Source organism: Felis catus, chromosome D2, assembly GCF_018350175.1.
Source record: "Felis catus isolate Fca126 chromosome D2, F.catus_Fca126_mat1.0, whole genome shotgun sequence".
Lineage (NCBI taxonomy): Eukaryota > Metazoa > Chordata > Mammalia > Carnivora > Felidae > Felis > Felis catus.
In genome coordinates this window covers 50,081,824-50,093,837 of record NC_058378.1, presented here as the reverse complement: position 1 = coordinate 50,093,837, position 12,014 = coordinate 50,081,824, and the positions used below count along the sequence as shown (strand labels likewise).

General features: G+C 40.1%; 2 protein-coding genes across 13 annotated transcripts in view; both read left to right on the top strand.

Moving 5' to 3' along the window:
• The window catches only part of BMS1 (BMS1 ribosome biogenesis factor), a 94,671-nt gene that overhangs the window by 13,700 nt on the left and 68,957 nt on the right, over nucleotides 1–12,014 (top strand). For 2 of the 12 annotated variants that reach the window (XM_045040350.1, XM_045040358.1), the window contains exons 1-3: nucleotides 618–1,217; nucleotides 2,097–2,154; nucleotides 6,930–7,056. The gene's annotated coding sequence lies outside the window, so the exon portion shown is untranslated. Of the gene's footprint in view, nucleotides 1–249; nucleotides 445–492; nucleotides 1,218–1,471; nucleotides 2,155–6,929; nucleotides 7,057–12,014 lie in introns of those variants that run through there. The other 10 variants (XM_045040349.1, XM_045040352.1, XM_045040345.1 and 7 more) reach the window with 10 other exon arrangements.
• On the top strand, nucleotides 1,178–10,199 carry LOC101082439 (zinc finger protein 157). Its single transcript, XM_045039978.1, has 6 exons — nucleotides 1,178–1,217; nucleotides 1,476–1,537; nucleotides 6,930–7,056; nucleotides 7,308–7,442; nucleotides 9,192–9,517; nucleotides 9,672–10,199. The coding sequence occupies exons 1-6, from the start codon at nucleotides 1,178–1,180 to the stop codon at nucleotides 10,197–10,199; spliced, it is 1,218 nt and encodes a 405-aa protein (XP_044895913.1).

Below are 12,014 nucleotides of genomic sequence, written 5' to 3'. Positions count from 1 at the left end.
AGGTGTCCTAGCGTCTCCACTCCCGGCTGAGGAAATCCTGCAGCGCTCGGGGCGCTGGCGCTGCGCGAGCGGCGGGTGCGCCCAGACTGGGTGGGCAAAGACCAGCAGGGCAGCGGCGGTTGGGGGGGGGGGGGGCCGGGGAGGAGCCCCGCGGTGAGACCCCCCGGCACGTGGGTCAGCCAAAGGCGGGCGGGGGCGGCCAATGGAACGGACTGCCAGGGTGGGCGCTTCTGTCTGCAGAGGGGGCGGTGTCCAGCGTGGGGCCGCCGTGTCTGTGCAGTTGCGGGAAGGGGGCGTGAGCTTTGGATCCTGGTGGAGCGGCTGTTAAGTCAGTTACTGCAGGCGAGATGACTGAGCTCCGTGGTTGCCTCCTCGGGGAAACAAGAGTTTTATGTGCCACGTGGGGTTGTCCTGAGGATTCTGTTTTTTAGCTACGTTTTGAAAGTACGTATAAAGTTTTTAACAGACGGAACAAGAGCTTAGTTAATATTAGCTGTTAAGTTATTTGGGAGATACTGTGTGTTTTTTTAATTGGCTAAACTTTATTTAATGCTACAAACAGCCTTTATGTAACTGTTTTCTGTTTTGGCAAACAAGGAAACTGAGGCTCAGAGGGCTCCAGTGAAATACTCAAGAACTCACAGCCCACGTCGACAACCCTCTCTGAAACCGGCATCGTACTTCTCACAGCACTTTTCTCAGCTCCCGAGGAAACAATCCTAAAGTGTATGAGCTGACTCACCTTATGATCATGTATTTTGGGATTTCTTGACATCTAGGAACCCTTGGGTCAGGTGGCATTAACTGTTGCTGGCCGTTTGCATTGTCCAACCTTCAGCATCCTCAGTGGCCTTAGAGTTTAGGCAGATAAGTTCTGTGAGATTTGGATCCCTGCATGAAACTTCTAAATAAAATGATTTTGTCCTTTAAGCCTAGGTTCCAGCTCCCTTGGAAAAAAGCAGCTTTTGTTAAGTAAGAAGGAAGAAGCCCCAGGAATAGGAATCCTACCTTGACGATCACTCCTCTGACTTCAGACTTCTTACCACAGTCTTTAGAGCAGAGGCAGGAAACTGCTAGAAAGGAGCAGGTCCTAAGTTTGCGTAGTCTGAAGTAGCCGTTCTTTATTTTGCTCAGAAGGAGCATTGTTTCACTATCACCAGATCCAGAGGGCCTCACCATGATGGTGAAAGGTTGGGACCAAGTTTCAGAAAAGATAGGTGAGTGGAGCACTGAGAGTGGCGGGTGAGGGGCAGCCTGCATGGGAAATATTAATTCATTAGAGGTTTCGTGTCCGCATGGTCTGCAGGGAGAGATCACCAGGCACAACTGAAGGAATTCTATCACCAGCCTTTAATAAACATGCCCTGCCTCCAACCTCCACTCACGTTTTCTAGATTTTGAGATGTTCTTGTGTGTCCCTCGTTTTATGTGCCCTCTCGAGGTATGCTACTGCTCCTTCTACCCTGCCTTTACAGAGTCACAGAGTAGGGTCCTCTGTGTGCGTAATTTCAAAGCTGGAAACCTTGACTCTGAGTGTGTAAGTAATCTGCCCAGAGTCACCCAATTTGTTAGTGTCAGTACCGGGACCAGAAAACTGTCCATGAGGTAAGTCACCCACCCAGTCTGTTACAACTTAGTTAGAAACAGTTTTTAAAGTAGACCTGTCTGTAAAGCAACGCCATCCTTTTCTGCAGAGTGATTTCTCTGACTCTAAGGGTAAGCAACTCAGGAATATAAGTAAACAAATATCTTGAGTATTTTTCCTAAAACATGGATGAAAAATAATGATTTGCCTTCTGATATAATAGTTGTTAAGTTAGTTCTGGATTGGTTCTAAATGAAAACTGAAATTAATAAATCATTTGGAAGTAAACCCAGTGAAAAATTGCTCAGCCAAGCTCTACAGTTCCTGTCAGAGTCACACATGTGAATTCTACCTGCACATGGTTCTTGCTGATTCTTCTCAGGGGCCAAAGAACTTTTTTCTACAGGGTGGTATTTAACCACCTGATGGGCATAGGGTTTTAGGAGCTGAATCTCAAAAGTCTATAGCAGCCAAATCTCACATGACCTTCTACTGTTTTCTTCTCCTATAGCTATACATTCAACCTTCTCTATACTTTCCCAAAAGGAACAGAAAAAGAACAAATCCGGGTGAGCTTTTTTTTTTCACATTGTTTTCCACTGCATTAAAACAATAAAAGATAAAAAATGATAAAAACTATCAAGGAATACATGGAATTAACAGATCCGAAGCAAGGAAAGGTCAGGATGTTAGTTTTGTAGAGATAATTATAATTGTTTTATGTTAACATATATACTACACATTGTATTATGTAATGGTACTTTTTATAATAACTATGTGCAAATATGATACTCTGTCCAAAAGGGAAATGCTTTGCTTTGACCACAAAAATAAACAAGAGTAATTCTTCATGGAACACAAAGATTTCCTGGCCTGAAATCTGAAAAAAATAAAATAAATAAATTCTTTGTCTTCATGAAACTAAGGTAGTTGACAACCTCAGTCAACAAGCCTGAAATGAATGCTGCCCATAATCTTCACTTCTGGTTGTTCTTTAATGGGCACAGAGAACAGCAGGTCAAAGCATAATTTAGCTGATTGAAATTGATGATTACTTTTGTCTGCTTCACAGAATTGCCCCTCTTCCTGTTGCCTTTTAGCAAAGCTTAGCCTCACATGATTATCTTTGTTCCATTATAATTCTTACCTTATTATTTTTGACTGAGAATCATACTCCATGGTTTTTTTTAACTATATCAAAGGATGAACAACCACTCAATTTGAAATTCAAAAGCTGAATTTTGTGCCTGTAATCTCTGGTGACCTATATTCTCACTGAGCAAAGCAAACTTGGTTTTCTATTGGGTTTTTGCAGAGAGTTGGAATATTGGTTTCCTGTGGGTGCTATAACAAGTTACCACAAATTTGGTAGCTTAAAACAACAGAAATTTGTCCTTTCACAGTTCTGGAGGCTAGAATTCTGACATCAAGGTGTTGTTAGGGGTGTGCTCCTGCTTAACCTTTTAGAAGAGATTCCATTCCCCATCTCTTTCAGCTTCTGGTGGCTTTGGGGAGAGAGGTAGGAGATAGAATGGAGAAAAAACTAAGATGAAGAAAAGTATTTTGTAAGCCTGTATCAATCAGTGTTCTCCAGAGAAACAGAACCAATAGGATGTGCCTGTACTTGTATCATATAATACATATGCACATATAAATACACATGTTACATTCATTTTATGGAATTGGCTCATGTGGTTGTGGGGGCTGGTGAGTCTAAAATTTGAAGGGAAAACCAGCAGGCTGGAAACTCAGGAGTTAATCCTGCAGTCTTGAGGCAGAATTCCTTCTTTTTGGGAAAACTTTAGTTTTTGTTCATAAAGGGCTTTAACTATTTGGATGAAGCCCACCCAATTGAGGGTAATCTTCTTAAAGTCAGTTGATTGAGATATTAACCACATCTACAAAATACCTTCATAGTAACACCTAGGTAAGTGTTATGTTTTTTTTTTTAATCTATTTATTTATTTTGAGAGAGACAGAGGCAGTGCAAGTAGGAGAGGGGCAGAGAGAGAAGGAGAGAGAGAGAGAGAGAGAGAGAGAGAGAGAGAGAGAGAGAATCCCAAGCAGGCTCTGTGCCATCAGCACAGAGCCCAACATGGGGCTCAAACTCATGAAACTGTGAGATCACGACTCGAGCCGAAATCAAGAGCCAGATGCTCAATTGCCTGAGGCACCATAGTAAGTGTTTTATTAAATAACTGGGTACTATAGCCTACCAAATTGACACGTCAGACTAACCGTCACAAGTCCTGTAAGAAAGGTATGAGTAACAGGATGCCTGGGTGGCTCAGTTGGATGAGCGCCGACTCTTGATTTTGGATCGGGTCATCATCTCATGGTTCGTGAGATCAAGCTCTGCATCAGGCTCTGTGCTGACAGTGCAGAGCCTGCTTGGGATTGTCTTCCTTTCTCTCTACCCCTCCCCCACTCACACACGTGTGCTCTCTCTCTCGAAATAAATAAACATTAAAAAAAAGGAAAGGTATGAGTGAGGTGCTGATCTATTTTCTATATTGTATGCATGTACTTTGTATAAATATATGTATCGATATGTGTGTGGTATGTGTATAAATAAATACATGTATAAATATAGACATACTTATTTTATGATCATGTGACTAGTCAGCAGTACTTGGCTGGATTATTTTTGTGCATGACCTGAGATTTCCTTTTATATTGGGAATTTTCCCTCATTCACATTTTTTATGGTCACTGATGATGTTTAGTTTTAGTCCTTCCTTTTTTATTTGTATTTTTATTTATCCCACCCTCTTTCCTTTCTTTAATTTTTCCCTGTCGATTATATATCTCCCTTCTAGTGGTTTGGAAATTCAGGGTTCTGTTTTTTTCCAATGGTTCTCTTGGAAACATTTAACATAGGTTTGTATTTGTATTTTTTCCATCAACATCAAGAATTTCCGTTTTCTAGACGTGACCTGACCTTTTACACATTTTGCTGTCCTTTCCTCTCACATCTCATGTGTTATAGAAATGACCTGAATTAGTTTTTAATATGATAGATTTTTAAAAATCGTTTGTTAGATATGACTAAACTACCTGGTTATTCTCTCTAATCTCAAAGGTAGTTGGATTAAAATGTCTAGAGACAAGAGGAGGTCAGTGAGCTAACATCCTGATGTTGGGCTTCCAGCCTCCAGCACAATGAGAAAATAAGTTTCTTTGCTCAAGCCATCCAGTATGTGGTAGGCACTTTTGTTATGGGAGAATTAGCACATTATATTGTTAAGTTTTTGAGGACACACCGTACTCTTTTCTGTATCAGCTATACCATTTTATATTCCCACCAACATGCACAAGCGTTCCAGTTTTTCCACAGCCTCATCAATACTTTTGTTTGCTAATGGGTGTAAGGTGAAGTGATGTTCTTTTAAATACTATTAATCTCCAGTGTCTTTAAAAACAGTCGTTTCCTATTCTTGGAATCATAATAATTACATAGTTTTGTTTTCTTCATAGTTTCTTTTTCACTTCATCTGGTGCATGTCTTTTGTGTTACTGGTTCTTAAATTTCTAGTGAAACCTTCATTGTCCATTTATGTTTATGTGTGAAGATTTGGTTTGATTCATGTAGGTAGCTATTGGTTATTGTGAGTTTATTCAGAAATGTAGAATGCTATTCCTTTATCTATTTTCTCTCATCAATGAAAGAACTGACTTCACGGATCTGTAAAGGAAATTGTTGGAAAGAAATAACCTGGTGAATTTCCTTTCAGTTTATCAGCAGGGAGTATATAGACAACCTTAAGGAACTATTGATTTCTGAAGTACATATTGTTCATACCATGGAGTTAGACCATCATGACCTATCTCATCAAAGACCTGCCTTAAAACAAAACCAGTACCCATTTTCTTTCTGGCTGATTTGGTCATTGCCAGGGTCCCTGAAGCATTTACCTAAAACATTTTTGTTTTTAATATTTTATCCTTCAGCCCTCAGCTGTGATTATACAGAGTGGCAAATGCCCAGAGTGTTCTGATAATCCTTCAGTTGATTCTTCAGCCAATCAGCACACAGCCCACTTTGAGCTTAGATGAATTTGGTGGCTATATGTACTATATTCTGAACGTATGCAGATATCTATGTGTAGCACATAGACAGTTCTCACTTTGCACTGTAGTGTGGGGCTACAAAGATGGGCGTATACACTGAAACCATGCAAAGCAGGTTTAATCAGTGGGGAAAATGGTAGCTGTTCTGCAGTCTTCAAAAATATTTGTGAAAACATTAAAAATCTTTCTGTTGGTTATAAATGTATATAAAAATGAAAGAAATACTGTAATATTTAGTACTGAGTACTCCTTCAGTAAGATCTTTGGTTGTAGGTCTAGAATGTCTCAAATGGAAACATTGTTAAAATTCCCACAGTCAGGTATTTCTTCTAAAACTCTATATTTAATTTGAATTTCACTTCTGTAATCACTTCTCATTTCTTTGCTGCTCTTTCATCACTGTTGGCCAATTCCCTTTTGCAAACCATTTAACCATTTTTGGAAAATGCCATATTGCTAGGAGACAAGGAGGCAACAGGTGTTTTTGTGTGTTTTGCTGTGTGTGAACTGAATAACAGATGTGCAGTGGTCGGTCACTGGCAGACTTTGAAATAAATGATGTGATTGATCATTGTTCATGATGTGTGTCTGTTACTTATGTAGTGATTTGTGAATTGAAGAGTCAGCAGCAAAGTTTATATTTGATGTGATTACTCACAGTTACCATAGTAACTGAAATCTGATGTTGTTGGGGACTGTTGTTACTTAACTAAATAAATTGTGGTAACTGAAATTCGTGCATGTCAGGACCATGCAAAGAATGGACTACCTGTAGAGTAGCCCATAAACATTCAGACATACCTATATATTGCCACAAATTTGTGGCAGTTTGATGCTTAAAAGTTTTCCTCCCTAAAAGAGTGAGTCACCAAATACTCTGGAGAACTCTTGTCTAAATGAACAATGCCAAATTACCACAGATCAGGGCATTTTATATCATTAAAGCCCGAAATTCAGTTCTCTCCTGATCTTATGGTATTATTTAATCCTGTCTGCATCCATACTAGATTATAAGCTTCCTGAGAGTAGAAGAAACAGTGTTTTATGTATTTTAGTGTCTCCAGAAATGAGGACACTTTCATGTATATGAGTATGTATTTCTTCTTCTTATATTTCTGTTTCTGTCACCACTTATAAAACAAAACAGGCAATATGGTAAATCTCCTATATAAACTTTTTTTAGTAAACTCAGTAGTGAACATGGTGAAGAATTAGTTCCTCCTCTGTCATACAGTTGTGAGCACTTCTGATTAATCAGATATGTGTGTTACAGGGATCAATTTCATTTGAGGATGTGACTGTGAACTTTACCCAGGAGGAGTGGGGTCAACTTGACCCTGATCAGAGGACCTTGTACAGGGATGTGATGTTGGAGAACTATGGCATCTTCATCTCACTGGGTAAGCAAAGCTTTTCTGAGCAACAGCATCACGCATGTCCTTCTGTTGTGACCAAAGCATATGGGTCTTTTGTAGAGTTTAATGATACTTAGGTTTGGACACCAGCAATATTGTTGTGTTTTCACCTCCCCATTGAAAGATTCCAATGGGTCCCTTCAGTGTGTAGAACCTACAGCTGGACTTTGGTTTTTCTTCTGCATTCCTAAAGCCAGGCAGCTTTTCCTGTGTCCCATATTGTTTTCCATTATCAGGACATTCCATTACCAAACCAGAGGAGATCTTCAAGTTAGAGCAAGAAGCATCATGGATATTAGAGGAGGAATTTGCAAGCCAGTGTTACCTACGTGAGCAATCCAGGGAAATAAGATTCCAGGTTGTTGTTTCAGGTATAGGCATGTTTGGAGTGTTTTTAAGACTCTCTTTCAAGAGACTCTGTTTAGAAGTGACTAAGGATGTTTAACCCGCATACCTCAGATATCTAAATTCGCCACAGATGTATTCTCACACATTGACGTTCTCTTTTTTGTTTGCCTTTTTAAGAGTTTACTCCCTTCTACTTGTACCTTAAAATTCATTCCTGTGTCTTTTTTTTTTAATTTTTTTTCAACATTTTTTATTTATTTTTGGGACAGAGAGAGACAGAGCATGAACGGGGGAGGGGCAGAGAGAGAGGGAGACACAGAATCCGAAACAGGCTCCAGGCTCCGAGCCATCAGCCCAGAGCCTGACGCGGGGCTCGAACTCACAGACCGCGAGATCGTGACCTGGCTGAAGTCGGACGCCCAACCGACTGCGCCACCCAGGCGCCCCCATTCCTGTGTCTTAAAAGATATTTTATGTTGGTGAGTCTCCTTACTCTAGCATTCTCAGCTTCCCATATTCCCTTCATTTTCAAGGACTTCTTTTGTTGTCAGGAATTAATAGATTGTTTAACCAATATTAACTGAACACTTGCTCCATGCCAGTCATGTTTTAAATGAAAGGGATAGAGGAGTGGTGAAATAAGTCCCTTGATATCACAGAATTTATATTAGCAGGAGAGAGATGTAGGAAGCTGATCGCCATGAGAGAAGAGAGTAGAAGCAAGGAGACCAGTTAGGAAAAACGACAGTGCCATAAACTAGGTTCAAGGTAATAGAGTGTGCAGAGTGATGGAATTCTGGCTCTCTTCTTGAAGGCAGGATTAACAAAGTTAGCACCTAGACTCTAAATTCATCTCCTCTGAACACTTTGTTTCCTCTGGTAACTTCTTCAAACAACACTCTTGTCTACCTATTTTCCATGTCACATTTGCTATATAATTTTTTTATTGAGCATATATTACTGTGAATTCGGCTCGTTGTAATCCATCCACTCTTACTGAATCCTTTCTTTTCTATTCTTTATGTTTATTTTACCCCTTCTATCCATTTTGAAATGTACTTTTGAGAAGGACCAAATAAATGTGTGTGCATTCATTGCCAGTCTTACTTTCCCTTCTTCCACCACAATAGGTTTGATTGATTGGTTTATTGTCACCTCTTTCCCTGCTCCTCAGCAAAGTACGGGGAATGGAAAATATTTATTTGGTATTGCTTTTATCGCAAAAGACTGGGTCTGAAAGCAAAGAGTTGGGTATATAAAAGATATTTGTGTGTTAGCCCAATTTTAAGAACTAGTTTCAGATGCATAAGGTATGTTTTTCTTATTTCTAGTTGATGGCATGGTAGAGCTCAAAGAAAACCAAGACAGACATTTATGGCAAGATGCATTTATCAATAACAAAAAAGTGATTACACAGAGAGAAAATGTATTAAGGAAAACATTTAATCTATTCCTTCCAGGAAAATGTCTAGTAAATATAATCTAGATGGAATTGGTTTAAAAAATATGTCAGAGTTACCCACCAGTAATAGAAACTATTCAGGAAAGAAATCCGATGATGCCAATGGGCATGAGAAATTGCTTCCGGATATTAATCATGAGGAAACTCATAACTAGAAAGAAGTTCAATGAATTTAATAAAAATGAGAGCATCTTCTATCATAATGAGGATTTTATTTGGCAACAAAAGATTCACACTGCAGAGCAACTGTTTGAATATAGTGACTGCATTAAAGCCTTCCACAATAATGATCTCTTCATTCCACATAAAGGAACTCACACAGGGGAGAAATTCCGTGATTATAATGAATGTGAGAAAACTTTCAGGGGTGAGTCAAACCGCATGTTAGGCCAGATAATTTACTCAAGGAAGAATCCCTATAAATTTAAGGCATGTGGAGAAACCTGTGATAAGTCAGTCCTTTGGAAGAAATGTCATAGAATTCACATGGGTGAGAAGTACCACGAGTGTGATGTCTGTGGGAAAACCTTCCTCCGTAAGTCAAACCTCATCGTACATCTGAGAACACACACGGGAGAAAAACCCTATGAATGTAATGAATGTGGGAAACCCTTTTACCATAAGCCAGCCGTCACTGTACATCAAAGAATTCATACAAGAGAGAGACCTATGAATGTGTTAAATGCGGGAAAACTTTCTACCAGAACTCAGCCCTCCATCAACATCAGAGAACACACACAGGGGAGAAGCCTTAAAATGTAGTCAATGTGGAAAATCTTTCTCCCAAAAGTCAGACCTGACTGTGCATCAGAGATCTCACACAGGAGAAAAACCTTGTAAATGTAATGAGTGTGACAAACCCTTCAGTATAAAGTCAAAACTCAATGTACAGGGGAGAATACACTCAGGGGAGAAGTCTTATGAATGTGGTGAACATGGGAAAATGTATTATATGAATTCAACCCTCAGTGAACATCAAAGACTTCATACAGGGGAGAGAATACATGAATGCAACAAATGTAGGAAGACCTTCTGTGGGAAGTCAGTTCTTCTTAAACATCAGAGAACTCACACAGGGGAGAAACCTTATGAGTGTGTAGAATGTAGGAAAACCTTTTCTGAGAAGTCAACCCTCAGTAAACATCAGAGGATTCATACTGGGGAGAAACCCTTTGAATGTAACAAATGTGGGAAGGCATTTTGCCAGAAGTCCCAACTTATTCAACATCAGACGATTCACACAGGGGAGAAACCCTATGAATGTAAAGAATGTGGGAGAACATTTTGCCAGAAGGCATCCCTCAATGTACATCAGTGAACACACATGGGAGAGAAGCCCTTTGAATGCAACAAATGTGGAAAATCTTTCTATGATAGTTCGACCCTCATTAAACATAAGAGAATTCACTCAGGGGAGAAACCCTATAAATGTATGAATGTGGGAAGACCTTCAGCCACAAACCAAATCTCGCCACACATAGAAGAGAAACACTCTAAAGATGGATGTGTGAAACCATCTTGCTGTAACTCAGAACTGTTGGCCTGACAGTATATCCATATGGATATATCCATATCCCTCCCTCCCTGTGGTTGTAATGAACGTGGGAAGTCCTACCAGAAGTCAGCCTTCATAGAACTCACACACAATAGATACCTGGCAATGCTTTTACCAAACTGGACACAGAGCAAGTCTTTATCTCTCAGCTGTTGTTGCATCCAGGTGGGACAGTATGCATGAGAGCTAGCCAATGGGATGTGAGCATAATGAGGTAATTCACTTGTAGGTCTGACACATAATGGCCCCCACGGCAATTCTTTGTGTTCTCTCCTCTCTATGGGGTAGGATATAGAAAGCCTTCCGTTGAGGGGTCAGCACACACTGTGTGTTAGTGAACTCACACAAGAGTAGAAACATCACCTTGATGTTTAGAAACCTAATCCATAAATGAAACTTACTGTCACTGGAGAATCCAAACTGAGAAACCTAGAGATCACAACAAATTTAGAAAAGCCTTTATGAAAAGGTTATTATCTCATTGAACCTCAGGTAAATAATAGTAGACTGAAACCTTATAAATACACGGTTTTCTGAAAGTTTTCAACAAAACATAATTTATTAGATTTCAGAGAATTATTACTGAGGGAAACTGAATTTAGAAAATGCAGAGAGGGGGCGCCTGGGTGACTCAGTTAAGCATCCAACATCGGCTCAGGTCATGATCTCATGGCTCCTGGGTTCAAGCCCCACATGGGGCTCTGTGCTGACAGCATGGAACCTGCTTTGGATCCTCTCTCTCCCTCTCTCTCTGCCCCTCCCCTGCTTGTACTATTTCTTTCTCAAAAATAAATAAACACAAATTAAAAAAAGAAAAGAAAATACAGATAAATTTTTTTTCTTTAGGAAAAAATGTTTGGGGCACCTGGGTAGCTCAGTCAGTTAAGCATCTGACTTTGGCTCAGGTCACGATCTTGTGGTTTGTGGGTTTGGGTCCTGTATCAGGCTCTGTGCTGACAGCTCAGAGCCTGGAATCTGCTTTGGATTCTGTCTCCCTCTCTCCCTCTCCTGTTCCCCGCTCTCTCTCTCTCTCTCTCTCTCTCTCTCTCTCTCAGAAATATTAAAAAATTTTAGAAAAAAAATGTTTAAGTTGTCACAGGAAGTACAAAGGCCAAGTACACATTTTTTACATTTAGCACAAGTCTGAATGTAAGGAAGCCACTGGGAACAGTAAGCTCATTGTACTTACCACCATAAAATGTGCTCATTGAGAAAAAACCCCATCTTTGGGGCATCTGGGTGGCTCAGTCGGTTGAGCATCCAACTTTGGCTCAGGTCATGATCTCACAGTTGGTGAGTTTGAGCCCCACTTCGGGCTCTGTGCTGACAGTTCAGAGCCTGGAGCCTGCTTCAGATTCTGTGTCTCCTCTCTCTCTTGTGCTCTGTCTCTCTCTTTCAAAAATGAGTAAACATAAAAATGTTTTTTAAAAATTTAAAACTACCTTTTTAACTTTATTTATTTTGAGAGAGAGTGTAGGGGCAGAGAGAAAGGGAGAGAGAGAATCCCAGGTAGGCTCCATGCTCATAGCACAAAGCCCCTTCCATGCTGATGCTCTCTCTCTCTCCCTCTCTAAAATA

What these genes read in the sequence shown, in the direction of transcription:
- LOC101082439 (XM_045039978.1), top strand. Translation starts at nt 1,178, where the DNA reads ATGATGGTGAAAGGTTGGGACCAAGTTTCAGAAAAGATAG. An exon ending in GAAACCTTGACTCTGAGTGT is followed by an intron (nt 1,538 to 6,929) that starts GTAAGTAATCTG and finishes TGTGTGTTACAG; the next exon opens with GGATCAATTTCATTTGAGGA. An exon ending in ACCATAAGCCAGCCGTCACT is followed by an intron (nt 9,518 to 9,671) that starts GTACATCAAAGA and finishes TTCTCCCAAAAG; the next exon opens with TCAGACCTGACTGTGCATCA.